A 27,422-nucleotide genomic window follows, 5' to 3' on the forward strand; every position below is an offset into this window, starting at 1 on the left:
TGAGATTGGTCGATTACTTTCTGGATTCACTGATTCAAATCTGAATATGTGACGTTTTGCTGATAAGTAAACAGGATATCTTTGTGTTTTGGGCTTACAATTGGACAAAGAAAGCCACATAAAGACATCATTGTTGGGTTTGGGAACTCGTAATGGACGTTTCCCCCCACATTTCCTTCCATCAGTTATCAGAGAAAACCATCAACAGATAAACCTAAAATCCAAAATAAGTTCCAGCTACCAGAAGGGCTGCAGCTAAAGATTATTTCCATTGTCAAATAATCTGAGGATTACTCTTTAAACAAATTGTTTGGGCTCTAAAATGTCAGAAAACAGTGAAAAATATGGACCAGTGTCTCCCAAAGGTGAAAAATATTCTGTTTTATCCAAAGATATTCAGTTTACCGTTATAAAGGAGGAAAGAAAGTAGAAAATATTCATATTTAAGAAGCTGAAATCACATAATTTAGACTTTTCTTGGTTAAAAAAATTACACAAATATTATCAAAATAGCTTGTAATTAATTTAAAGTTTCAGAACTAGTTTTGAACAAGTCTTGAAACTACAGAGGACCTATGTTTGCTCCTTGTGGTTCTCCTAAGACTCTTTTATTCACCCAACCTGTAACCGAGGCTGATTTTACAGCTTTTAACGTTTAGTTCTTGTAATGGTCTCAAAAATGTAAGAAAATTGTGAAAAATGTGGATCAGTGTTTCCCAAAGATGACAAATGTCCTGTTTAATCCAAAGGTCTTCAGTTTACAGTCATAAAGCAGGAACGAAATCAGAAAATATTCCCATTTAAGAAGAAAAAAATCACAGAATTTAGACTTAAAAATGATCAGAATAGCTGGTGAGTTATTTAAACTAACACGAGAACTAATTAATTAATTGTTGCACCTCTAAATAACTGAAAAGTAGTGGATTTTTAGGAGACAGTGAAAATGTTAATCAGTATGAAGATCTTCAGTTTGTCATAAAAGATGAAAAAATACAGAAAATATTCACATTTAGGAAGCTAAAATCATTGAATTTGAACAGTTTTGGTTAAATAATTACTTAGAAGTGACTTTTTTGACCAATATCATGTTAATTAAAATAAAAGACATGTTAAAAAAAACAAAACATTATATCATAGAAATAAAGCCCTGCTTTATATACTGGAGTTAGCTCCTCTATTAATGAATAAAATGACTCACATTAATTCAATAATCATCAGAATAGTTGGAAATGATTTCATTAATCATTAGAGCTCCATCTGAGAGAGTCACTGTCAGTGTTTTATGGAGATTTGGTCACTGAAAATTTTATTTCTCTTTAGATTTTAGCATTAAGAAAGATAGAAAGTAGAAAATATTCACATTTAGGAAGCTGAAATCACTGAATTTAGACAGTTTTTGGTTTAAAAATATTCAGAAAGGCTAAAAATATGGAGGATTAACATATAAATTAACAACTAATTGATTAAATATTGCAGTTGCAGTGATTTTGATTGTAAATATCATGTTTTTTTGTAAATAAAATACATAAAAGTAGTCTCCTATGGCAGCACCATTACATCATATAACAAACAAACAAAGCCCTGCTCTCTATATGGACTTTAGCTGCTTTATTTATTAATAAAATGAGTCAAATTAATTCAATAATTATCAGAATACTTGGAATTATTTAATTAATCACTAAAGCTCCATCTGAGAGTCTGTCAGTGTGTTAAATGGATTTAATTAGACGTAAGTTAGGTTTGTGGCTATTTTAAATCCTAAATAGAGGGTTTCCGGGGGTTCTTTGTGGATCTGCGGAGTGAAACGAGACAAAAGGCTCCGGTGGCTCCCGGTCCTCGGTCCGGTAGGAGGAAACAGCTGCTCTGCGGTAACGAATCCTGGATCCTCTGATTAAAGCAGAACATCTGACTTACCTTCAGCCAGCAGGTGAAAATAAAACCATCCTGTGAATATAAATCCAGTTCTGTTTCCTGCTGTCCGTTCAAACTAACATATCCGGTGTTCGGGTTTACCTGTTGCGGTTTGACGGCGGCGCTGATCCACATCCAGCCCGACTCTGAGGCTCCGGCAGCGGGAGGAACCGATCCGGTAACCGGGGCGGTGCAGCTGGAGATGGGCGTCTCCAGCCCTGGAGCTCCTGGAAAGCTAAACCACGAAAGCACGGACGGCACATCCGGGTGTTAAAAAAATAAAAGCACCAAGACGGAAGTCAAGTGAGCGACACTTATACAAAACATTTATATTAAAATATACTGAAAACTAGTGTTTCCAGTAAAAATGAAATATGATTGATAGAATTAATTAACCTGACAAGTTTGAAGATTAGGCTCTGGACTCCTCAGTGTTACATATAAGGAATTAAACTCCTACAAAAATGATTCAAAGCACTACTTTAGTTAATTGTAATCCACAATAAAACCTGTTGGAATTATTAATTACAGAAATTAAACTTAAATGTTTGACCCCAGAGTACTATTAGTTATAGTAATTAGCCTGAAAAGTTTAACTCTAAGGTTAACACCCTCCTTATTTATGGAGATTAACCTGACTAATTTAAATATTAAAGCTAAAAACCCACAGTATTTTTTAATCTATGCAAATATTTTAATTAAATATGGAAGCCAAAACTTTATTATCATTTATGGAGATTAATCTAATTTAAATGTAAAGGCTAAGGCCCCACAATATTTTTGTTTCTGTAATTTTTGTAGTATTAATAATTATAGATTACCCTAATTTAAACATAAGGCTAAGACTCTGCAATATGAGACTCTACAATTCTAGTAATTTCAGTCATTTTTGAGTCTTTCTGGACACATTTTAGGTCATTTTGGATCTTAGTGAGTCCTGTAGACATATTCTGAATTGTTTTAGACCATTTCTGAGCCTGGCTCATGTATTGCAGGAATTCCTCTGAGAAGCTGCTCTAATCTGCAATTAACTACATTTCTGAGGTCTGCAGCGCCTCCTATAGTCCAGTTTCAGTATTACAACTTAACAGCTCCATCCTCACTGACCTTGATATCAGTTTAAGTGGTGTTTAAAAACTCTTAAAGCACCAGTGAGACAACATTAAAGCCACAAAACAAACGGAGACGAGATGCTTTCAGAAGTTTATATAAAACGTAGTGTAACAGTGAGGAGCAATACAGCAGTCAGTACTTCAAATACTGATAAATATCATCTTTATCAGGTTACAGAAGAGTCAACAGTGTCAATGTGGTTTCTTCTTTTTGAAGAATAAAATGACAAAATATATGAAAATCTTCAAAATTAAGACACAAAAACATCCTAATGACTTCAACTGAGATAAAAAGAAACAGTAAGAAAAATTACATAACAGGTTTTAAGAACATTTACAGACCAGAATCCTTCAAACGTCTGAAATCTGAATTCGATGAATTTTAACCATCATTTCAGATTCAATAAAGTTGAAGTTTTACTCAAAAATAACCAGAAAAAAGATGAACATTAAAACCAACTGATAATATTTCGTAAACTTTTCAGCACCTGATGCATGTTTGGTTTAAACTCTTTCGGTCCGTCACGGCTCCTGTTTGACTTCAGTCTCAGAGGCTGAATCGACTCCTTCCTGCTGCTCTTCTTTGACCGGGGTGTCCTGACCGATGGTGACCATGGTGTATCCCAGAGAAGCTGCTAGCTGCAGCAGCTCAACGCCTCCGGAGTTTGGAGGAACCATCCTAGAACCTTCTGGAGCTGGTGGTGCAGGTGGGACGTAACACTGGACGTCCTCATCTTCGGTTTTTATCTCATGATCAGGTTCCTGCTCAGTGTTTGACTCAGTTTTGACGTTGTTCTCCTCCATCATTTCTGCATAACATGGATCAAACTCCTCCTCTTTGATCTGCAGGTTTCCATATATTTGACCGTTGTCTGTCTGCGATGCTGTTCCAGGTTCAGTTTGAGTCACTGCATCTTCACCACCAAACCAGGACTCGTCTTTAATCTGGACGTCATTGAGAACAAAAACCCGAGTGACGTCTGAAAAGCATAAAACTTGCTGGACTTGGTTGGCTTCGTTGGCTTTCCTCTGAGCTTCTTCCAGAGAGAAGCTCCTGTTCTGCTGTATTTGGGTGAAGCTTCTCGACGTGTTCTTGTACGCAAATGGTAACTTGAAGACTCCGTTTCCTCCCCGACGCCTTCGACTCTTCGGATCTTTGATCATGGCCTTGACTTTAGTCGCGATGTCGTTGGCAAACTGCCAGCGCCGGTAATCCTGCGAGCTCAGATCAAAGTTGTAGTTGAGGATCTCGTACAGAGTGCTCTGGAAGTGTCGCGATCCTTTCCTGAATATGAAGCTGTGGATCTCCATCATTACGTTTCTGGTCAGGTGTCTCAAGTGCAGTTTCTTCTTGTCTGCTGTTTGTTTCGTCATGTCGAGGTCAAGGCCGATTTCCCTGCAGAGGGGATAACGGCGTTTGTTTCTCTCCTCGATTTGCTTCAACCTCTCTGCGTTTGCTTTCTCGCTTTCCAACGTCGCTCTTTCCTTCTTTGTTTGCATCTCCAGCTGTCTCTTCCTGAACATTTCTTTCCTATCAGTCATCTCCACGACGGGAAGCACTTTGGGTTTAGTCGTCCGTGGAGTGTATTTCGGTGGCTGAAGGACTTCGTCGAACCAGGCGAGCTCTCCGCCTGAGGCCGCCACTCTGCTGAACCACTCGTAGGGTTTCAACGACAGGCTCTCCAGGTCCACGTTAAAGTTGTGCTCGACTATCTCATTGACGACTCTGTTTTTTGTTCCCCTGAGTTTTTTGCAGAAGCTATAAACTTCGCTCATCACCGCCCACGTCAAGACATCTGGGTTGAGTTTTTGCTTCGGGTGGTTTTTGTCCACACACAGACTGAGTCCTACTTCCCTGCAGTTATGGTAAGACGTCAGTAATGTCGCCTCTGCTGCTCGGAAAGTTGATTCCATCGCAGAATTTTGTGCATCAGCAGAGAGGTTGGTTTGTCGTTTATAGTTTCTGTCTCGATAGCAGCTGGGGCAGTACACAGTCTCCTCCTCCATGCAGCTGGAATCAGGGAGTTCAAAAGGCATCTTCTTGTGAGGGACGCTGACTCGTTTTGCGTTCATCATCACAACTTGCCTCCTCAGGTGCACTGCGAAGGCGCTACGATGCAACTCGCCGCTCAGATGTAGACTGAAGTTATAATCCACTATGTCTGTTATGAAATCTTTGATGGCCAACTGCAGCGCTTCAGCAAAAACGTTCAGTTCCACCATGACACCGTTGGTCAGCAGCTTTGGATCGAGGTTTTGTTTGCGTCCAGATCCCACGTAGAAATTGATGCCTAATTTTTTACATCTGGAGAAAGAATAAAGCGGACAACGTTCTCCGTGAGGCACTGAGAGGATCTGCTGGATTCGATCGGTCCGTAACCTCCACAGCAGCGAGTTTGGGTCATTTTTTTGTTTAACGCCGGTGGAACTGCTCATATTTTGAACTGTTTTTGTCTGGACAGAACCATAACTGCACGGTTTTGAATCAAGGCTGTTCTGCTGCTGCATCTTCATGAGCACTGAGTGATCTTTTCTTCTGGGCTTTGTTTTCGTGTAGGTTATACTGGTCGCTAGATTTCTTTGCACGACTAAAGCAGGAATATATGCGAGAATCTTTCTGAAAAGCTCAGAATCTGTAGTTTCCAAGTCGAAATCAAAGTTGTGCCTGAGGATGTCAAGACAAATCTGCTCAAATGTTCCACACAGCTGGTTTGCAAAGTCCACAACCTCGATCATTGCTCCTTTCGTCAGTTTGCTGACTTGAAGTTTGGGATTTGGTCGACTGGAGTTCACATGTAGATTCAAACCAATGGCCTTGCAGAAGGGATACAGTTCCACACTGCTCTGGGAATCAGGTTTAGATGCAGAGTCAGGTTCAGATTCCACCTTTGAATCCGGTTTCGACTCAGAATCAGGTTCAGTTCTGGTTTGGTAATCTGGAGTGTCTTCATGGTCCTTCATCCCTGACATGCTGCTGAGTTCAGAATGGACGCTGTTCATGCTGTGATTCACCGTAACCCCTGATGACACTGAAACAGGAAGTCCGAAAACCTCAAATCTAATGGCATCCTTGCAGTTTTTCAGCCGTCTCAGTCTTTTCATGACTTCACATCCAAACGCATATTTCTGGTGTTTGCTCTGCAGGTTCAAGTCAAAGTTGTTCTCCAGAATCTCCACGATGAATTCCCTTTGAGACGAACTCATCGCTAAGGCAAATCCTGTGATTTTGTAGAGGAGAGAGTTCGTCAAATTCTCGCCGTTGAAGTTCCGTCTGGGTCCGAGTCCTGCGTTGAACTCCAGATCAACCTTCTTACGCATGAAGACCGGGGAGAAGTCTTTTTCAATCAGGGCCAGGATTTCTTTCATACGGTTCGAACGCAGCCTCCACATCTCACCCTCTGGTCTCAGCTCATATTCGGTCAGTACATTTGTTGGTATTTCCATCGGCACTTCACCTCCCTGCAGATGGCTTTGATCGGGTTGACTCGTTGGGTTCGTTTGTGTGCTTACAGTCGGTGAACCTTCAGCGATAGATTCTGCTTCTTCAGAGATGTGAGAACTCGTTGGGATTTCTAAAAGATCCTCATTTTCGCTTTTCTCTGAATCTGACAGTTCGTCTCCTTCCACAGGACACATGTAGTGTTCTTCGCCCTCCTCTGCCGGACACCCTTTCAACCTCTTGCTTGCCCTTAAATGCAATTCCATTTGCCTTTTTCTGCATGTTTCCTTCTTCTGACTTGCCTGCATTTTGGATAAATCTTGACGGTTAGTGGCTGCTGCAGGATCTCTGTGGCTGCACGGCTGAATGACGAACACCTCGTTGAACCAAGACAGACTTGCGTTGAGCGCTGCGATTCTGGAGAACTGCGTCGAAGGATTGATGTCTTTGTTCTGCATGTCTATGTTGAAATTGTGCTCGAGGACGTCGTTCACGATCTTGTGTTTGGTTCCGGATAACTTTCTGGCAAAAATGTACACCTCCATCATCACCTTGCACGTCAGCAGATCCGGGTTGAGTTTATATTTTCGCCGCCGTCTCTCCAAACACAGGCGTAAACCGATTCTCCTGCTGTTGTTGTATTTGCTCATTAACTTCTCCTCTGCTGGATTCGTTGTGGGTTGTTGAGTTGCAGAAACTGTGTCGGTCACAACAAGCGGATGCACAGATCGGTCAGAATCGGCCGGATAACGCTTATATTTTCTATCTTGATAACATTTGGGGCAGGACGGACTCTCTTCCTCTATGAATCTGGGGTCTGGAAGGTGATAAGTCATGTTCTGTCTCGGGACGGTGGATCTGGCTGATTTCAGCAACAGAATTTCTCTGAGGAGTCGCTCTGCATAGGCGCTGCGATGAAGCTCGCCTTTGAAACGCAGGTGGAAGTTGTACTCGATTATCTCTGCCATGAAATGTTTCGTGGCCAACTGCAGCGCCGCGGCGAAGGCGTTGACTTCCACCATGACACCGTTGGTCAGCAGCTTTGGATCAAGGTTTTGTTTGAGTCCAGACGCGACATTAAAGTTTATGCCTAATTTCTTACATCTGGGGAAAGAATAAAGCGGACAACGTTCTCCATGAGGTACCGAGACAATCTGGTGAATACGATTGGTCCGCAGCCTCCACAGCAGGAAGTTTGGGTCATTTTGTTGTTCAATGTCTGTAGAACTGCTCACATTTTGAACCGTGTTTGAACCGGAACTGCAGGGTTCTAGATCAGGGATGCTCTTGTAATCCAGCCTCATGAGTACTGACTCGTCATTTCTTTTCGGCCTAAATTTTGCGTGGTTCACACAAGTCGCTAGGTTTCTTTCCATAATTACCACAGGAATGTGTGCGAGGATCTTTCTGAAAAGCTCAGAATCTACACTTTTCAAGTTCAAGTCAAAGTTGTGTCGAAGGACGTCGAGACTAATCTGCTCAAATGTTCCACAGAGCTGCTCAGCAAAGTCCGCCACTTCCATCATGGCTCCGTTTGTCAGTCTGTTGATGTCAAGAATGCTAATCGATCGATTATGGATCTCGTGTAGATTCAGACCGATCTCCCTGCAGAAAGGATACAGTTCCACACTGCTGTGGGAATGAGGTTCAGACTCCAAATCAGGTTCAGATTCAGAATCAGGTTCGGATTTAGTGCGCAAATAAGGTTTCACCCCAGAATCAGGTTCGGATTCAGCCTGTGAATCAGGTTTCCATATAGAATCAGCTTCAGTTTCTGCGTTTGAGTCTGATTTAGATCCAGAAGCAGGTTCAGTTTCAGTCTGTAAAACAGGTTTTGATCCAGAATCAAGGTTAGAGGTGGCGTGTGCATCCGGTTTTGATCCAGAATCAGGTGTATATCCAGAATCAGGTGCAGATCCAGAATTGGGTGTAGATCCAGAACCAGGTTTACTCTGAGCGTGTGAATCTGGAGCGTTTGTGGAAGCAGCTTCCAACTCCTTTGTCTTTATTTTGCTGCTGCTCTTGCTCTGTTTCACCGGATTAACCAATAAAGCTGAAAGAGGAAGTTCAAAAACCTCTCTTGAGAATCTGATGGCGTCCTCACAGTTTTTAAGTCGTCTCACTTTGCTCATAACTTTACATCCAAACGTGAACTTCTGCCGTTTGCTTTGCAGGCCTAAGTTGAAGTTGTTCTCCAGAATGTCCACGACGAACTCCCGCTGAGACGAGCTCATCGCTAAAGCAAATCGAGCCACTTTATAGAGAACAGAGTTCGTCAGAAACTCGGCACTGAGGTATCGCTCGGGTCTGAATCCAATGTTGAATTCCAGGTCGATTTTCTTGGGCCTGAAGAAGGGGCAGTACTCCATGTCCAGCTCGAGGAGGATTTGTCGAACACGTTTGACTCGTAGCCTCCACATGTTGCTCTCCGTGACCATCTCCTCCTGATCCACGTCCCATTTGTTTGGTCCGTTTGTCAGAACGTGTTTGTGAATTTTATCTCCCTGCTGCCAGCTGACGTCGCTCTTAAAATCCAACATCTTTCGTTTTGCCACCTCCTCGAACTCGTTTGTCCCGTGGGCTCTTTTCAGGGGGTTTGACTGGAAGGAAAACGGCTCATTCTGAAACTTGGAGCTGATTTTGATGCCGGTGCTGTAAAGCTGTTTTCTCCTTTTCAGCAGTTGTGACACCAAGAAGCAAACTTGATCTTTTCCCTGCTGGCTTTTGAGTTCGAGGTTGAAGTTGTGGTCCAGGATGGCGAGGATGATGGAGCGGTAGGATGCCGTCAGCACGATGGTGAAGTCCACCAGCTCCCACATTGCCGCCTTCGTCAGCAAACCCGGATCCAGAATTTGTTTCAACTCGGTGTCGAAGCTTAAACCGATTGCCTCACAACAAGGGAACCGGAAGGGAAGAACGTCCGGTTTGGGTTTCTCTGCAGGTTCTGGCTTTGTATCCTCCATGTTAACAGGAAGTGGTTCGTCCATTTCCTCCATCACTTCCTGAGAAGGCAGCTGAGAACATATGAACATGTCCTCCGGGTCGCTATCGTCCTCCACCTCCACCACTCGCATCTCCACCTGACGTCTGTTTTTTTTACACTCTGGATTCGGATATGTTTCAAAAAGAGGAAAAACTTCATTTGTCGGTGGTTTCCTTCGGAGGTCTTTGAGTTTGTGCAGAAGCTGATTGGTGAAATAAATCCGCTGCTGCTCGTTTTCCAAACCCAGATCGTAATTGTTCTCTAGGATGCTCGTAGCAAAATGTCTTCTGCTCTTTTTGACAGTTTTAGCGAAGTCGCAGATCTCCAGAATTACTCCGTTAGTCACCACCTGCAGATCCAGTTTCTTATTTGTAGCGATTCCGACATTAAAGTCCAAACCCATCGTGTTGCTGTAATGAAACGGCTCTGGGTTTCTTGAGTACTTCTTGACATGCATGATGCGCCACTGCCAGACGGTGTTGGCGGTCATCCTTTTTCTGTCCATCGGACCACTCGTGTTCCCGTTGTCCATCTTTGGTGAAGTCCTCTTTTATTCCTGCATGTAGTTCAGATGGAAAAACAAAATACAAATTAACAAATTATTCTCAGCCTTACATCTTTCACAGTCTATATGCATTACTGTAAATAACATTTTTAGACTAAATACTAGATTTTGCAAGCTTGTCCATTTCTCCTCATTTCTGTAATCTTTTATTCTTATTTTTTAGTTTGAATTTGACCTTCTGAAATGCATAACTCGCCAGCAGATATGAAAAGCATCTTATCTTTTCTATCTAAATCTCAAAAAGACGCCAAAATGCCTAACCAAATCAAAGCTTAAAACTGTCACTTTATTCTTCATGTCTCATTTTAAAAATCACGAAAAATAAATCCTTCGCTCTAACCGGATTCTATGAAAAAGAAAAAATTCATGACTGACTCAGGTGAGATAAACGGCAACGTGACAAAAATTCAAAGAGTTTTCAGGTTGAACTGCAGGCAGTGTTTCCTAGCATCAAATCTACTGGATCAACTAAATAAATGCAGCACGGCACAGAAACAGTGAACAGAGGAGCAAGTTGTTGGAAATACATTCAGCATGGGGAGGGGAAACATACAGATGATGAACAGAGTAGAGAAGAAAAGAATGCACAGAAAACATGGAAATAGAAAAATATCTGTGGCACTCAGACGTACAGCTAAATATGTAAAGTCTGAAATTGACTAAAATAAAGAGCAGAAAAAAATACATTCTGTGTTTTAAGCTGACCTTGCAGAAGATGTTTAGTTTAATTCTTGTTCCAACATGTCCGGCCCGCACTCTGATATCAAAGATCGTCCAACTGGTGATGGACGGTATTGGTGCAGTTCAACCCTGAAGGAAACAGTTGGAATATCTGTAAATTAATGAACATTTCCATTTGTTGCAATGTTGGTTACTAAGATAAATGAAAAATTATACTGAACCAAGAGGCCTTCTTGTAGACGATACAACTGAAGGTTGTTCTCACTGAGGCAACTTTTTATTTATCAAACGTACTGTATGGAATTAGTATCTAGATCAGAAGGGATTTAAGCTGTGCTGGATAAAATAAAAATGATGAGACAGGTGTAAAAACTAGTATTCATGATGGAAATGTTATAGTTAGCTGAGTATAGCACAAATTCATTGATAATTTTATAGTTAGTAGGATATAGCACTGTGTTACAGTATATCTCTATAGCTAGCTGAATATAGCACCGACTCGCTAACGTTATAGTTAGCTATAGTTAACAGAATTATTATTGAAAATGTTGTAGTTAGCTGAATATAGTACCACCTTATTGATTTTACAGTTAGCTGAATGTAGCACCATGCTAGCAACACCATATTTAGCTGGTTGTTGTGCTGTTAGCTACCACTGATAGACATCTAATGTTACATTGAGCTACTTTCTTATGCCTACTTTCAAATGGTATAGTTAGCTGGATGTAGTAATGTTACAGTTAGCTATAGTTAGCATAAAAATATTTACTGCTAATACTAGAGATAGCTGGATATAGCACCATCTTATTGATAATGTTATTTAGCTGAATATAGCAAAGTAGGATTGATAATGTTAGTTTGCTCGATATAGCACTGTGCTATTGATTGTGTCAAAGTTAGCTTATTAATGTTATGGTTAGCTGGATACAGCACCATGTTACTGATAATGTTACAGTTAGCTATAGTTAGCATAGCATTATTTTATTGCTTATGCTATGCTATTATCTAGATACAGTATTATCGTATTGATTTTACAGTTAGCTAGATGTAGCACCACGCTAGTATCATAATTAGCTGGTTGTCGTGATGTTAGCTACCACCACTGATAATGCTCTATTGAAATGAATATAGAATTATGCTATTTATAACGTTAATTATGAGTAGCTATCTGGATGCAACACTGTGTTATGAAAGTTAGCTGGACATAACAACCTTTATAGATGACGTTACAGTTAGCTGTAGTTAGCATAGCATTATTTTATTCCTTATACTATGCCATTAGCTACATACAGTATTATCATATTGATTTTACAGTTAGTTGGATGTAGCACCATGCTAGGATCATCATAATTAGCTGGTTGTCGTGATGTTAGCTACCACCACTGATAATGCTCTATTGAACTGAATATAGAATTATGCTATTTATAACGTTAGTTATGAGTAGCTATCTGGATGTAACACTGTGTTATGAAAGTTAGTTAGCTGGACATAACAACATTTATCGATGATGTTACAGTTAGCTATAGTTAGCATCGTACCATGTTATTGCAAATGTTACACTTAGCTATAGTTAGCAGAGCACCATATTACTGATAATGTTAGAGTTACCTATAGTTAGCATAGCACCATGTTACTGATAATGTTAGTTAGCTGGATTTAGCACCATGTTATTGATATTATTACAGATAGCTATAGTTAGCATAGCACCATGTTATTGATATTATTACAGTTAGCTGTAGTTAGCATAGCTCCATGTTATTGACATTATTGTTAGCTATAGTTAGCATAGCTCCATGTTATTGATATTGTTATTGTAAACTATAGTTAGCATATAGAACCTCATTGACAATGTTACATTTAGCTATAGTTAGCATAGCACCATGTTATTGATAATGTTACATTTAGCTATAGTTAGCATAGCACCATGTTATTGTTAGCTGAATATAGCATCATGCTAATAACACCATAATTAGCTACGTATTGTGTTGTTAGCCACCACTGATAGACATCTAACGTTACATTGAGCTACTTTCCTCCACAGACTTCCTGCTGTAGTTTAAACAAAGAACTAAAATAAATAAAGATTCTAATAACTTTTTAATATTTGTGAATCACCTCAAGTCTTCGTGTTTATCTTCTGCTGACATCAGCGTCTTGCTGCCATTTTCCTCCTCATTCAGTCTGAACGGAGCTAAACAGCAGAAAGAACAAAAACAGCAGAATTCACTTTAATCAGAAAGAAACAGGAAGAAAACAGCAGATTATTTAAACCTGCAGCAGACTGAGTGGAGCTGTGAGCTAAACACTGCCTCCAGAAATGGATCAGAAACTCTTCATTTATTCCTCTAATATTAACTTTCAGCTTCTCTCCAGCTCTGGAACAGTAAAAGTTGAGCTACGTTCTCTCTGAACATCTAAACCTGTGAGTTAATGTGACTAAAGGCCCAAAACAAACACGGATCGATCGCTTTCTGATCAGGTAGAATCGATCGGAAACATGAAGAAACACATCGGCAGATTCACTCACCGCAGCCTGAGCATCCCTCCGGCTTCTCCTCACTCCTCAACACCAAACGCTGCTTCCAAACAGTGATTTTTATGAGTTTTTATGCTGAAATCGATTATTTTTAGTAGCCAGTTTGAATCAGAAACGAGCCTCCGCCACAACAGGAACTGACGTCACAAGAAAACAGCGCGGGATTTCAAAGTAAAAGTCTCAAAACGGATGGTCGGTGAGAAAAAATTAAATAAAATGTTTGTTTTTCAATCAAAGCCATAACCCCAAAAACGAATAAATATATTTCTTAAACATGCCTCTGCTGCTTTTTAAAAACACAATATAGGTAAATAAAAATTACATACACAAAAAAATATTTTAAATAAATGTGTTTAAAGTGATATACTTTTGTGTACAAAACATAAAAAGCTGATATATTTTGAAAAATGTATAAATAGCTGATATAAATTATTATGCAAATAATTGTCATTTTGTGCGTCATTTCTGTCATTTTCCGTCTTTTTTTGCTATTTTGTGTCTCATTTTTGTTGTTTTGTCTTTGTGTTTTGTATCTTGATGGTGTCATTTTGGAAGAGTTTATTTTACAGATTTCCCTTTTATTCATATTAATTACACTGTTTTACTGTATTTAAATGAGCAAAATTATCAGTATTTTACACATACAAGGCAAAATAACAGCACATATTTGTAAAATAATGATGCTATTAGCTGATTTAAATGAAGTAAAACAGTTTTTTGGTCTCTATTTATCAAAGAACTTAACAGTTTTGACCAGTTTTACAGTTAATTTTCTGTTGTTTTACTCCCACTACTTACTATACTGTATCTGTGATTTAACATTTTAAATCCTTTATGCGTGTCTACAAAAAGGTACCTATAACTGTCATACAAACTGAATTCATGACTCGTATAAAAGGAATTTCTCTCTTGTCAGAAATGAATCCAGACTGAGCAGACTCCCAACAGTTTATTTCAGAAAAGAAAACTTCAGGTCACTTTAATTCATCGACTTTGTCCTCTACAGATAAACTTAAATATTTATTTCAGCTTCAACAACCAGGAAATTAAACACAGAACCCAGTAAATCAGGATCCAGAGTAATATTCAGAAATGTTTTCAGTTCTGACCTTAGAGAGTAAGTTGAAATGATTTACAGTCAGCTGACCCACATTCAAAAAGAAATCAGGTGAAATGTTGGGTTTCTTCGTGTGTCTGCAGCCTGTAGTGCTGTGTTGAGGCTCAGGCGTGTCAGAAGGCTCTGAACAGCTGGTTCTGCAGGTATCCCAGGTGGAGGAAGGACGTCTGGGCTTCTCTCTCCAGGTTGGCCAGCTCCTGAACCGTCGGGGCCAAAACGTCCACGTGGCCCTTGTAGTTCCCACCTGGTGAAGGACAGCAGGTGTGATGGGTAGAATCGAACATGAAAGAAATAAATCTAACCGTGCAGATATGATTTCTGTGTTTACTGATCGTCTCACCTCCTAAAGCTCTGCGCTGTCCGTACGTCACCTTCCCATCAAACTCGTCTACAGGAACTTTAATATCAGGTTCACACTGTGTGATCGTACACTTCAGATGCTCCTCGATTTCTGACAGCAGCTGAGATTAAAAAAGAAAGAAGAATTATTTCATGACAGGAATGAAAGTGGTCTGTAGTGTCCAAGACAAAAAACAGAATGATCATAAAGACACACAAAACGACCACAAAGACACACAAAACGACCAGAAACTGACTAAAGAAAGGTGCAACATAAACAGACGCAAACAGCAAGAAAATAAATACAAAAACACACAAAATTATTCACGACTACCGAGAGCTACAAAAACAAAAAATGTCTTGTTTATTTATTTAAAAGGATCCCCATTAGCTGATGCCAATGGCACCAGTTAGCCTTCCTGGTGTCCGTTTCTGTTTTGTGTCTCGTTTTTGTCGCGTTCCTTTTTAAAATAATTTTTCTCATGTTGGGTCTCATTTTCTCCTTTTATATCATTTATGTGTCTCATTTTTTATCTCATTTTTGTGGTTTTGTGCTTTGTTTTTGCCATTTTGTGTCTTGTTCTTGTAATTTTGTCTCATTTTTGCCATTTTGTGTCTCGTTTTTGCTGTTTTTTTCCTCATTTTGTGTCTTGCTTGGTCTAATTTTTGTCATTTTGGTTCTCATTTTATCGTTTTCTTTCTCAGTTTCTCATTTTATCGTTTTTTTCTCAGTTTCTCATTTTATTCCTCAGTTTTTCTCATTTTGTGTCTTGTCTTTGTTTCTTTTCCTCATTTTTTGTCTTGCTTGGTCTAATTTTTCCTCATTCTGTGTCTCATTTTATCATTTTTTCCTCAGTTTCTCATTTTGTGTCTCATTTTATCCTTTTTCTTTCTGAGTTTTTTTCATTTTGTGTCTCATTTTATCGCTTTTTTTCTCAGTTTTTCTCATTTTATCATTTTTTCTCAGTTTTTCATTTGGTCTCTCATTTTTGTCATTTTTTCTTAGTTTTCTCATTTTGTGTGTCCTTTTTGTCTTTTCGTGTCTTGTCAAAAATTTTGCAGCCCAAATGTCCTCCAGTTCTGGAATGACTCATCTTCTGCTCATAAAACCTCCAGAGTCTGGTAGTTGTTGCTCACCTCCTTCTCGTTGTACCAGATGGTGCAGCCTCCGTCCTCCTTCAGGCGAGTGTTGTAGCAGCCGCGACCTCGATTCGCACAAACGTGGTACCAGACCTGCAAACAGAAAAACACTTTCAAAATCACTGTCAAAAAACTACAACTTAGTTTAGAAAATTAAAATCAATCCTCTTGACCTTCTCTTTTTCCATCGCTACCAAGGAGATGGCCAGACCCATCCTGGAAGACAGAAGATGAAGCCAGATGTAAAAAGTTCAGATTTTTATCATTTATGTAAAGAATTGGAGGATTTAATTTAAAGATTAATTCAAACCTCTCGGCTCTTCCAACTCTGCCAATACGATGGACGTAGTTCTGCTTCTCATCAGGCAGCGTGACGTTGATCACTGGAGGAGAAAGATCAAACATCTGCTGTGTTCTTTTGACTTTTTATCAGAAACTCTGCTTGTTTATTCTGTTAGCTGTGAAATTTTAGCTTCATAAATCGAATACGAGATCAAAACTGAGCTGTCGACCAACTTTCAGCAGGTTTTAATGATGCTGCCTCCACCGTGCTTCACATCATGATGCCGCCTCCACCGTGCTTCACATCATGATGCTGCCTCCACCGTGCTTCACATCATGATGCCGCCTCCACCGTGCTTTATGGTTCCTCGGATATTGTTATTCAAACAGTCTCAGATTTTTATGCGAGAAAAACGTACTGGAAGTGGGTCGACAGGATTTTTTCCTGTGAAGTATTCATCACATCAAGATAAAATCTCAAACATCTTTATAAATATTCATATTTTATGCTAGTGAAATTTCAGGTAAATCGGAGATGGTTGAGCAGTAATTACTGTGAAAATGTGATGATTTAAGATGGATTTATTCTCTTTAAAAAGTCGTGCTTCCTCGTCTTACCGTACGGAACTCCGTGGACGTCGATTCCTCGAGCAGCGACGTCTGTGCAGATCAACAGTCTCACTTCCTTCCTCTAAAAATAACGTTACAACCGATCGATCAGCATCAGCTAGTTTTCTTTATTCAGTGTACTTCTCATTTTATTCCATTTATTTCTACCTTGAAGCGCTCCAAGTTATTCTTCCTCTCGTTGGGTTTCCGGTCGCCGTGGAGACAAACACAGGAGAGCTGGTGGCCTTTACTGTCCGGACCTGAGAAAACATTTCATTCATCAGCTAATACAATTATATTTGTGTAGCTTACCTCAGCATACCTTTCTACTGTTCTATAGACATGTTTTAGTGTTGCATCCTACTCATATTTTATCGCTTTTCTACATTTTTAGGAACTGAATTTTGTACGTTACATCTTTTTGTTTAATCTGAGCAAAATCTGGCAAAAGAATTTCCCTTCTGGATTCATAAAGTTTCATCTCATTTGCTCCATAGTGGATAGTAAGTAAAAGCGTAAACGTCACCCACCTCCTCCCTGCTGGATGAAGTACTGCTCCATGTTGTCGCAGTCGATCTTGGTGCGACAGAAGACGATGGCTTGGTCCATCTTGTGCTCTTTGATGGCTCTGACGGTGTATTCGCCCTTCAGCAGCTTCACGGCCTCCGACCACATTTCTGCAGCAACACGCTCAGTTACTGTCGCTCAGGGAAACGCCGAAGCAACGAAAGTAAAAAGGAGGAAATGTGCCGATACCTGCAGAGTTTGCTCCTGGTCTGGTGTTATCTTTGGCATGGACTTCATCAGTCTGCTCAGAGAAGAGAAACTGTCAGCGCAGCTCAGAAAAGATACGAACAGTACATAGAAACGCTCATTTTCCTTCACGTATCCTCTGCTCCTTTGGGTTTCCTTTATTCACATCATGCAGCTGTTCCACTTAAACCAAATACTGTTGCATGTCGTGTGGATATATTCAGCTGAAAACATGGGAACGGTTAAATATCTACAGTAGGATGAGGGAAAACGACCAGAAAGAGACAAAACTATCAGACATGAAACGACAAAAACAAGATAGAGAACATGAACAAGATACAAAATGATAAAAGACAAAAAAGCAACACAAATGAGGCAAATAAAATTACATAAACAAGACACAAAATGATAAAAACAAGACAGAAAACAACACAAATGAAACACAAAATGACACAAAATGATAAAACAAGACAGAAAACACAAATGAAACACAAAATGACAAAATGATAAAAGACAGAGAGAACAATACAAACAAGATACAAAATGATAAAAGACAAAAAACGACACAAATGAGACAAAAAATTACATAAACAAGACACAAAATGATTAAAAAAAAGACAGAAAACAACACAAATGAAACACAAAATGACACAAAATGATAAAAAAGAGAGAAAACAACACAAACCAGACACAAAATGACACGAAATGATTAAAAATAGATCGAAAACAACACAAACCAGACACAAAATGATAAAACAAGACAGAAAACAACACAAATGAAACACAAAATGACACAAAATGATTAAAAAAAAGACAGAAAACAACACAAATGAAACACAAAATGACACAAAATGATAAAAAGAGAGAAAACAACACAAACCAGACACAAAATGACACGAAATGATTAAAAATAGATCGAAAACAACACAAACCAGACACAAAATGATAAAACAAGACAGAAAACAACACAAATGAAACACAAAATGACACAAAATGATAAAACAAGACAGAAAACAACACAAATGAAACACAAAATGACACAAAATGATAAAACAAGACAGAAAACACACATGAAACACAAACTGACACAAAATGAGAAAAAAGAGAGAAAACAACACAAACCAGACACAAAATGATAAAAAAGGCAGAAAAACGACACAAAATTTTAAAAATGAAATATAAAATGAAAAAAACGAGACAAAATGACAAAAAAAAAGTGATTTCAAACAACACAAAACAAGAAAAATGAGAAACAAAACGACAACAAAGTGATAAAACTGTTCCAGAGAGACATTTAAAATGAACAAAACGACATAAGTGTGATGAAAACCGACCACAAGGAGATAAAACGAGCAAAATGACGTAGAACTAAACTATTAGCTGGAAACTCAATCGTTAATCTTTGTCGTTTCAGTCTGCGGTTTACAGCCAGCTTCTTGTTGGGTCTGAACTCCCAGGTTTCCTCTGAGCACTCACCCTGATGTGGGTCTTTCCCATCCGTTCCCACAGCCGGTCGCTCTTGGGGTTAACGGGAACCACCACATGATGGACCGTCTCTGGAACCGAGTCCTCCCCCTTCAGGTCCACCCAGGTGGGGAAGTGCATGATGCGCTCGGACAGCTTCTTCACGTCGAACGAGTGCAGCGTGGCCGAGCAGACGATCACCTGGAAGAAAGACGGCCGGGTGTTTAAACACGGAGTCGTTCAGCGGCTGGATGATGGCGCTTCAATGTAGAGGATCATTATGGGCACGAATAACCACAAAAAGAGACAAAGCAGCAAATATTAGACAGAAAAGAGCTAAAAGAGACAAAAAACAGGCAGAAAACAGGTCAAAGGAAGACAAAATGACCACAAAAAGAGACAAAGCAGCAACTATTAGACAGAAAAGAGCTGCAAAGAGACAAAAAAAAGGCAGAAAACAGGTCAAAGGAAGACAAAATGACCACAAAAAGAGACAAAGCAGCAACTATTAGACAGAAAAGAGCTAAAAGAGACAAAAAAAGGCAGAAAACAGGTCAAAGGAAGACAAAATGACCACAAAAAGAAATAAAAGGACCAAAAATGGACACAAAACTAAATCACAAGACATGAAACAGAACAAAGACAAAAAAGAGCCACAAAAATACAAAAAATAAAAATAAACAAATACACACAATCAATACAAAGAGACAGGAAACTGTCGCAAAATAACACAAAATGGTTCCAAGAAAACATTAAGAAAGAGACACAAAACAACCACAAAAAGACATCAAACACATCAAAGAGACAGAAAAGAGCCACAAACCACAATGAAGAAACAAAGAAAGATAGAAAATGAACAAAAAAAGACAAAAAAACACCACAAATAGATACAAAATGACCTGAAAGTGGCACAAAGATGAGCAAAATTACAATAAATAACCAAAAATTATCAGAAAACAACCAGAAAAAGACATCAAATAAACATAAAGGACCACAAAAAGACAGAAAATAACCAGGAAAAGACAAAAATCTCCAACAGACTTTACATATTTACAGATCATGGAGAGTTAAAGTGCTGCAGGAGCTCTGGGAGCAGAGCAGACTGCAGCTAAAGCTAAATTCTTTCTACTTTTCCAGGTGTTCCTGAAGCGTTACCTGCAGTCTCTTCCCGTCAGAGGTGACCTGAGGAATCTGGTTGTGGATCCTGTTGATGAAGTCGGTGTAACCAGCAGACAGGAGGCCGTCCTGGACACACAGCAGACACACAACACGGTCAGAAACACTCAGTCTGATGCTTTTATTGTGAAAAACTGGACCTGTGCTGCACGTACACACTCATCCAGAACCAGGAAGCGGACTTGGGACAGACTGAGTTTCCCCGTAGAGATGAGGTCGTCCAGTCGGCCGGGAGTTCCCACCACGATGTCCACCTGGAGACAGGTGAGACAGAAGAGAAGTAATTTAAAATAAACTGATTTAAGTTGTTTTTTAAAATTATTTAAACTGATTTAAAACAATTTAAGCTGATTTAAAAATTGATCTAAAATGATTCAAAGGGATCTAAAGTGATTTTTAAACTGATTTAAAATCACTTAAACTGATTTTAAATGATTAAAACAGATTTTTAATGTTTTAAACTGAATGTAAACTGGTCTAAACTGATTTTTAAAATGATTTAAAATGATCTAAACTGATTTAAATAGATTTTTAAACTGATGTAAACTGTTTATTAAACTGATTAAAACTGATTTAAATTGATTTTTAAACTGATCTAAACTGATTTAAGCTGTTTTTTAAAACTGATTTAAACTGATGTAAGCGGTTTTTAAACTGATGTGAGCGTCTCCTACCCCCTGGTCCAGAGCTGCCAGCTGGTCTTTAAACTGATGTAAGCTGTTTTTAAAATTATTTAAACTGATTTAAGCTGTTTTTTAAACTGATGTGAGCGTCTCCTACCCCCTGGTCCAGAGCTGCCAGCTGGTCTTTAAACTGATATAAACTGATGTAAGCTGTTTTTAAAATTATTTAAACTGATTTAAGCTGTTTTTAAAATTATTTAAACTGATTTAAGCTGTTTTTTATACTGATGTGAGCGTCTCCTACCCCCTGGTCCAGAGCTGCCAGCTGGTCTTTAGCAGCGACTCCTCCGATCACCAGCAGCTCTCTGGAAGAAAAGAGGTTTTACTGAGACGAGCGCCCTCTGCTGGTAGAAAACAGGAACTGCATGCAGCTTTTTCCTCTCCAGACCTGAGTTTGGGGTCGGTCACGTATTTCTTGAACTGCGTCACGTTGTTGAGCGTTTGTTCGGCCAGTTCTTTGGACGGTTCGATGATCAGAGCTTTGGGGGCGTTGGAGGAAGCTTTGACCTGACTCACTTTAGCGCTGCCTGGACACAAACAAGAAGAAGACGCACAAATATGTCAGAAAAAACACACACAGAGCAGCAAGAAGATACACAAATGTCAGAAAAAATACAGAACAGCAAGAAGATACACAAATATGTCAGAAAAAATACAGAACAGCAAGAAGATACACAAATATGTCAGAAAAAAATGGTTATAATCCTCTCAAATACAGGAAGTTTTTGATGTTTTTTTTCCAGCTAAACATGTGTCTCTTTAGTGTTGATTAATGTCTCTTCAGTGTTGTTTAAGGTCTCTTTTTGTGATTTTTTTTGCCTCATTTTGTGTCATTATCAGTCTTTTTTTTTCAACATTATGTCTATTTTTGTCATTTTGTGTCTCATGTCCCATTTCTTGCATTGTTTTTACATTTTGTCTCTCTTGAACCATTTTGTTTTGTCATTTTCTGCCTTTTTCATTGTTTGTCTTTTTTTTTTTTACCATTTTTGTGTCTCTTGTCACTTTTCATAATATCATGTACCGTTTGTGCTGTTTTGTGTCTTGTTTTTGTCCTTTTCTTAGTCTTTTTTGTCATATGTCTCGTTTTTGTCATTTTCTCTGTCTTTTTTGTCGCATCGTGTCTTGTTTGTGCTGTTTTGTGTCTCTCTCATGTCATTTTCTCTCTTTTTTGTCATATCGTGTCTTGTTTTTGTAATTTTGTGTCTCCTCCTGGTCATTTTGTCTACCTACACTCCAGATATTTAACTCCTTCCATGTTTCCAGCCTCAGATGATCACAGATGTCCAGTTCAAGGACCGTCTGTAAGTTTCAATCTGAGGTTTTTTTCTGCTTTTATAGTTTGAGACAGTGATGAAAGGTGTAATTGTATAGTTCCACCTTTAATAACGTGATCTAACATGAACACTAAAGAATCTCTGGTACATAAATGTTGACCTTTAATGCCATTTTCTGCACATTTCCAGTGTATCATTGGATTATTCCTGCATCCACTCACCGGTCTGAGCTGACTTGACCGTGTGGCCGTCGGCTGCCTGATCCAGACCGATGAATCCGGTCTTAGGAGGATGTTTGAAGTCTTCTCCTCCAAAGTTGAACTTCAGCTCTGCGTTCTGGGAGACACAACAGATCAGTGCTTCAGACTTTATCGGTTTAGATCAGCTGTTGGTGTTTTTATGATGCGTTCTGTGGAGAAACCTTCAGCACACAGGAGGCGAAGAAAGCCTGACTCCTCAGATTCTGAGGGATGTCGAAGGCCAAACCCAGGTCGTTTCCTGGAGAAAAAGACAGGAAGTGAAGAGAAAATGTAAATCACAACATCATTAGGATCATTGTGTGTGTCTTTGGGTCACTTTTTAAAAAATACTGCAGCCATTTTGTGTCTCGTTTTTGTCATTTCCTGTCTCGTTTTTGTCATTTCCTGTCTCGTTTTTGTCATTTCCTGTCATTTCGTGTCTCGTTTGTCATTTCGTGTCTCGTTTTTGTCATTTCCTGTCATTTCGTGTCTCGTTTTTGTCATTTCCTGTCTCGTTTTTGTCATTTCCTGTCATTTCCTGTCTCGTTTTTGTCATTTCCTGTCTCGTTTTTGTCATTTCCTGTCATTTCCTGTCTCCTTTTTGTCATTTCCTGTCTCCTTTTTGTCATTTCCTGTCTCCTTTTTGTCATTTTGTCTCTTTTTTTGTCATTTCGTGTCTCCTTTTTGTCATTTTGTCTCTTTTTTTGTCATTTCGTGTCTCCTTTTTGTCATTTCGTGTCTCGTTTTGGTCATTTTGTCTCTTTTTTTGTCATTTCCTGTCATTTTCCGTCTCGTTTTTGCCATTTTCTGTCTTGCTTTTAACCATTTTGTGTCTCATTTTTGCCACTTTGAGTCCCATTTGTAAAATAAAGTGTCTGTAACTGTGCTATTTTCAACTAAATTCACTTGTCACATCTTCACAATAACTAGAATGCTAACTCTGAGGATGGTCACCATTTTTAGAGAAGTAAATCTGTCCCTTGTCCATATCCAGGTAGCAGCCGATGGTGTCGTGCATGGTGAACTCCTGCAGACATTAAACAGAATTCATGTCATTAAATCCTCCTCACAGCTGTTCATGTGTCTAAATATCATAATAATCTCGTTATTTTTACCTCTCCATAGCTCTCAAACTGCTTGTTGTTGGATTTCTTTCCAGTTCCTCCAAAACCAAAACCGTATTTATCAGTTCCTGAAAGGAGAAGAAGAGTAAAAATGAACGTTTCGTCAGAATATTTACATCTGAGCTGCACTGAGTAATCAGTTAAGTAACTTTGGACTTTATGTGGTTTCATTCTCACCTAAATCCAGAACAGCCTGACTGGTGGACCAGCCGACCCGACACAGACCCTGATCGCTGCAGCTCACCTCGTAGTAATACTTCCCTGGAAGAAAACAGGAAATTACACTTTTATTTTTGTTCAAAATGGTCTCGTTTAAAGTTTGAGAGCTTAGCTAACCCTACAAACCCACAAAGAGACGCAAAACAACCACATTTAGACACAAAACAAGCACAAAGAGACACAAAACAGCCACAAAGAGACAGAAAACAGCCACAAAGAGACAGAAAACAGCCACATTTAGAGACAAAACAAGCACAAATAGACACAAAAAACCCACAAAGAGACACAAAACGACCACAAAGAGACACAAGACGACCACAAAGAGACACAAGACGACCACAAAGAGACACAAGACGACCACAAAGAGACACAAGACGACCACAAAGAGACACAAGACGACCACAAAGAGACAAGACGACCACAAAGACACACAAGACGACCACAAAGAGACACAAGACGACCACAAAGAGACACAAGACGACCACAAAGAGACACAAGACGACCACAAAGAGACACAAGACGACCACAAAGAGACACAAGACGACCACAAAGAGACAAGACGACCACAAAGAGACACAAGACGACCACAAAGACACACAAGATGACCACAAAGACACAACATGACCACAAAGACACAACAACAAAACCAAAAACAGACACAAAGCACCAAAAAGAGACATAAAATTCTCCTTTTACTTCATGTAAAGTCTGGTAGCTTCTCAAACCTTTGTTGACTCCTTTGGTGGATCTACAGCCGTGCCATTCTTTAAACTCTCTGCTCTGACAGCAGAGTCCATCTGGACCGATGGCTGCAACACAGGAAGACACAATTAACAGAAAAAACCAAACAGACTAAAATCTAACCAGATGAGGACGTAAACAAGCACTTCTACTCTCATGTACAGCTTAGAGATGCTTGAGTATTTCCATGCTGTGCTATTTTTTACTTCCAGTCACGACATTTTACAGGAAAACATTCTACTTACTGCTCCACTCTGTTCATCTGGCAGCTTATTGTGATGCAGATTCGACATGATGAGCAGTAAAACAGGACAGCGTTCTGATTTAAACTCACCGAAGGCCGTGCTGCGATCGTAAGGATTCATCTGCCAGTTGTTGAAAACTGAGACAAAACACAGAAAAACAGCAGCTCAAACGTTTGTTTTTCTGAAAATCTGAGCAACAAAAATGTCTGTTATGAAACCTAAATTAATAAAAATATACATTTTTGTTCACAATTCTTCTCAGTCATTTTAGCGCTGAGGATTCTCCTTTGGTGATGGTTGAAAGCAAGGAATTCAATATTAAAGAAACAGATAAATGTTCCTATGGAATAACTAAAAATAAATACGAAAATAAAATATGAAAAATAAGAGGCACTATAGAAATGAATGTAATTATTATTAAATGAAATTACAAAAAAAATCATGTTTTCAAAGGGAAATGTGCATTTTTTTTCAGGGGAAAGTAGTTCTTTGAAATGTTCCTTTTCAAAATAAAAGCCTTTTTATTTAAATACTAAATTTATGTATTTATTGCCTCATCTGATTTCAGGATACGTTACACAGCCATATTTATTCATTTCCTTAACATTACATAAAAAGTGTTGCATAAAAACCTCCAAAAACTCCCGTATGCAGGAAATAAAACAACATTTCAGCCGACATTTGACTGGTAGAAGCTAAAACCAAACAAATGAAAGGTTTCTCTCACGGGCTCCTCCGGTCTTGATGGAGGCTCTTCCCTTCTTTCCCTCCTGCTGATCCTTCAGGGTCTCGTAAACAATCTGGATCACCGGGATGCTGAAGGCCTGAAGAGGAAAAATTAAACCGAGTCAGAACAGTTTGATCCTCCACAGCTCAGATTTATTTTGAAGTTATCTGGAGGTTCTTACTCCCGTCTTGCCGCTGCCGGTTTCTGCAGCCTGAAACACAGAAATAACAGTCAGATTTAACATTTATGTACAGTCAGAGACTCCGTTAGAGTCGTTTAAACTCTCCTTTTATGATTACATGTTCCATATTTCACATTAAATGTACAATATTTCATTTTTCAGACACATTGTTTCTATTTCATGTGGAAAGTGTGATAAGTAAGGTAAGTGTGATATTAGCTCAATACCATTCCCATTTTTCTAGTCTAGTCTGTGTTAATTTTGTGTCTCGTTTGTGTCATTTTGTGTTGTTTATGTGTCATTTTGTGTCTCGTTTTTGTAATTTTGTCTAGTTTTTGTCATTTTAGGTCTCGTTTGTGTCGTTTTATGTTTTTGTGTCATTTTGTCTCGTGATTTTGTGATTTGTTATTGCCATTTTGTGTCTCATTTGTGCCATTTTGGGCCTCATTTGTGTCGTTTTCTATCATTTTGTGTCGGTTTCTCTCCACATACTGTAGATATTGAACTATTTCCACATTTACAGCATCAATACAGCTTATATTTTTGGACTTTTAACTCCTTAAATCTGTGACCTGAGGTGATTGTAACAGTGTCTTCTTTTAAAACATTACAGAAACCTTCTTTTCTCAAATGACACTCTCTTACTGGTTTTACTGCAGTTATTCTAGTTGCCTTCTTGCATATTTTACTGTGTTATTTACATTTTTTTCTGTGTTGGTTCACCTGTTCTTGCATGGCGATGATGTGCTTTGCGTTATTTTACATATTCAGAATGTCATCTTCTTAATTTTACCCCCTTGATGCTAATGTCTACTTTGTGCAGCATGTGAAACCTTTGTTTTTAAGAAACGTGCAACAGCAATAATATTAATATAAAGAGCTAATCTCACCATGAGAACATCTCCTCCACCCAGAATCAGAGGGATGGACTCTGCCTGGATGTCAGTGGGTAATCTGTGGAAATGAATCAATTTAAAACGCAAACAAACAGCTAACTACAACATTTATCGAACAGACAAGCTGCATGATTTAGCAGATTTAAACTCACAGCCAGTCCATCTCCTCCACAGCCTGCGCGATTTCCGGCATAACTCCCATTTCTGTCGGTTAAAGGTCACATTTAAAGGTTCAGTTTACTGGTGTAGCTTTAAAAACCAAAAGAATGTTTAATTAAGTCCCAAAAACGACGTTAAATGCTTAAATTAATGTTACATTCTTACCAGAAAACGCTGCCATGACTGCTGCTATAAACGCAACCGAACCGGACGTGGCGTGTTCACGAAATGCGGCTCGTCTCTCAGCACCGACCGAAACTTGGTTCCGGATCGTGACTTTAAATAATTCCTTAATGCTAAATTTATTTTTCCAAACACGTTACATGTGAAACTGAGCTACATATGATTGTATTTATATGTTAAAGAAATTTTATTTTACACAAATAAAAGCAAAAATCATTTTTTGACTTAAAAAGCGAGACATTTTTGTCCCTCGTCGGATCCCGTCTACTTCTGTTTGAGTAAACATGGCAGAAGAAAGTCTGATTGAAGGTGAAGATGACAATATTTTGTATGATTTATTGGTTATTACGGAATGGCCTCCCGAGACGGACACGCAGGTGAGTTAAGCTTCTATGTTTGTTCATTTATTGGCGGCTGTAGGTCTTAAATTAAACATTTATCGGTCAAAAATAGCCGCTGAACGTCAATTAAGAGCAGCTGCGCAGAGCCACGTAGCACAAACATAACTCCAGTTAACGGTCGTTTTTATTGATAAATGAAGTTGTAGACTCTCACATCACAAAGTAGAGATCTGTTTGTTCGTATTGTGTCACTATATGTTGATATACACTTTATTTATTGTCTTCTTTTTTATCAGAAAA

General features: G+C 39.0%; 2 protein-coding genes across 3 annotated transcripts; both read right to left on the bottom strand.

Annotated features, from left to right (window-relative positions):
* Positions 1-3,102: 3,102 nt before the first annotated feature.
* Positions 3,103-13,387, bottom strand: LOC110969636 (uncharacterized). 2 transcript variants are annotated; one of them, XM_022219758.2, is made up of 4 exons: positions 13,219-13,387; positions 12,807-12,882; positions 10,716-10,820; positions 3,103-10,001 (listed from the first exon to the last, which is right to left on the bottom strand). In XM_022219758.2, exon 4 carries the CDS (start codon positions 9,975-9,977, stop codon positions 3,546-3,548), a length of 6,432 nt encoding a protein of 2,143 aa, XP_022075450.2. In that variant the 5' UTR covers positions 9,978-10,001; positions 10,716-10,820; positions 12,807-12,882; positions 13,219-13,387; the 3' UTR covers positions 3,103-3,545. The 2 variants fall into 2 exon arrangements, with proteins under 2 accessions (XP_022075450.2, XP_051816754.1); XM_051960794.1 differs by having other exon boundaries at positions 10,716-10,842.
* Positions 13,388-14,161: 774 nt separating this feature from the next.
* ddx1 (DEAD (Asp-Glu-Ala-Asp) box helicase 1) lies at positions 14,162-26,854 on the bottom strand. The gene is made up of 26 exons (XM_022219759.2): positions 26,764-26,854; positions 26,592-26,643; positions 26,434-26,497; positions 25,544-25,573; positions 25,363-25,459; positions 24,725-24,772; positions 24,375-24,458; positions 23,608-23,691; positions 23,422-23,498; positions 23,261-23,333; positions 22,489-22,565; positions 22,289-22,403; positions 21,179-21,317; positions 21,035-21,095; positions 20,263-20,361; positions 20,087-20,176; positions 18,944-19,132; positions 17,471-17,522; positions 17,245-17,391; positions 16,883-16,974; positions 16,724-16,796; positions 16,134-16,206; positions 15,997-16,039; positions 15,821-15,916; positions 14,685-14,805; positions 14,162-14,588 (listed from the first exon to the last, which is right to left on the bottom strand). Exons 1-26 carry the CDS (start codon positions 26,777-26,779, stop codon positions 14,458-14,460), a joined length of 2,223 nt encoding a protein of 740 aa, XP_022075451.2. The 5' UTR covers positions 26,780-26,854; the 3' UTR covers positions 14,162-14,457.
* Positions 26,855-27,422: the final 568 nt, after the last annotated feature.

The sequence above is a fragment of the Acanthochromis polyacanthus genome, chromosome 16 (assembly GCF_021347895.1).
Source record: "Acanthochromis polyacanthus isolate Apoly-LR-REF ecotype Palm Island chromosome 16, KAUST_Apoly_ChrSc, whole genome shotgun sequence".
NCBI classification, from domain to species: Eukaryota; Metazoa; Chordata; class Actinopteri; family Pomacentridae; genus Acanthochromis; species Acanthochromis polyacanthus.

What these genes read in the sequence shown, in the direction of transcription:
- LOC110969636 (XM_022219758.2), bottom strand. Translation starts at nt 9,977, where the DNA reads ATGGACAACGGGAACACGAGTGGTCCGATGGACAGAAAAAGGATGACC.
- ddx1 (XM_022219759.2), bottom strand. An exon ending in GTGGAGGAGATGGACTGGCT is followed by an intron (nt 26,498 to 26,591) that starts GTGAGTTTAAAT and finishes TCATTTCCACAG; the next exon opens with ATTACCCACTGACATCCAGG. An exon ending in TGGCAGCTCTGGACCAGGGG is followed by an intron (nt 20,362 to 21,034) that starts GTAGGAGACGCT and finishes ACCTGTCTCCAG; the next exon opens with GTGGACATCGTGGTGGGAAC.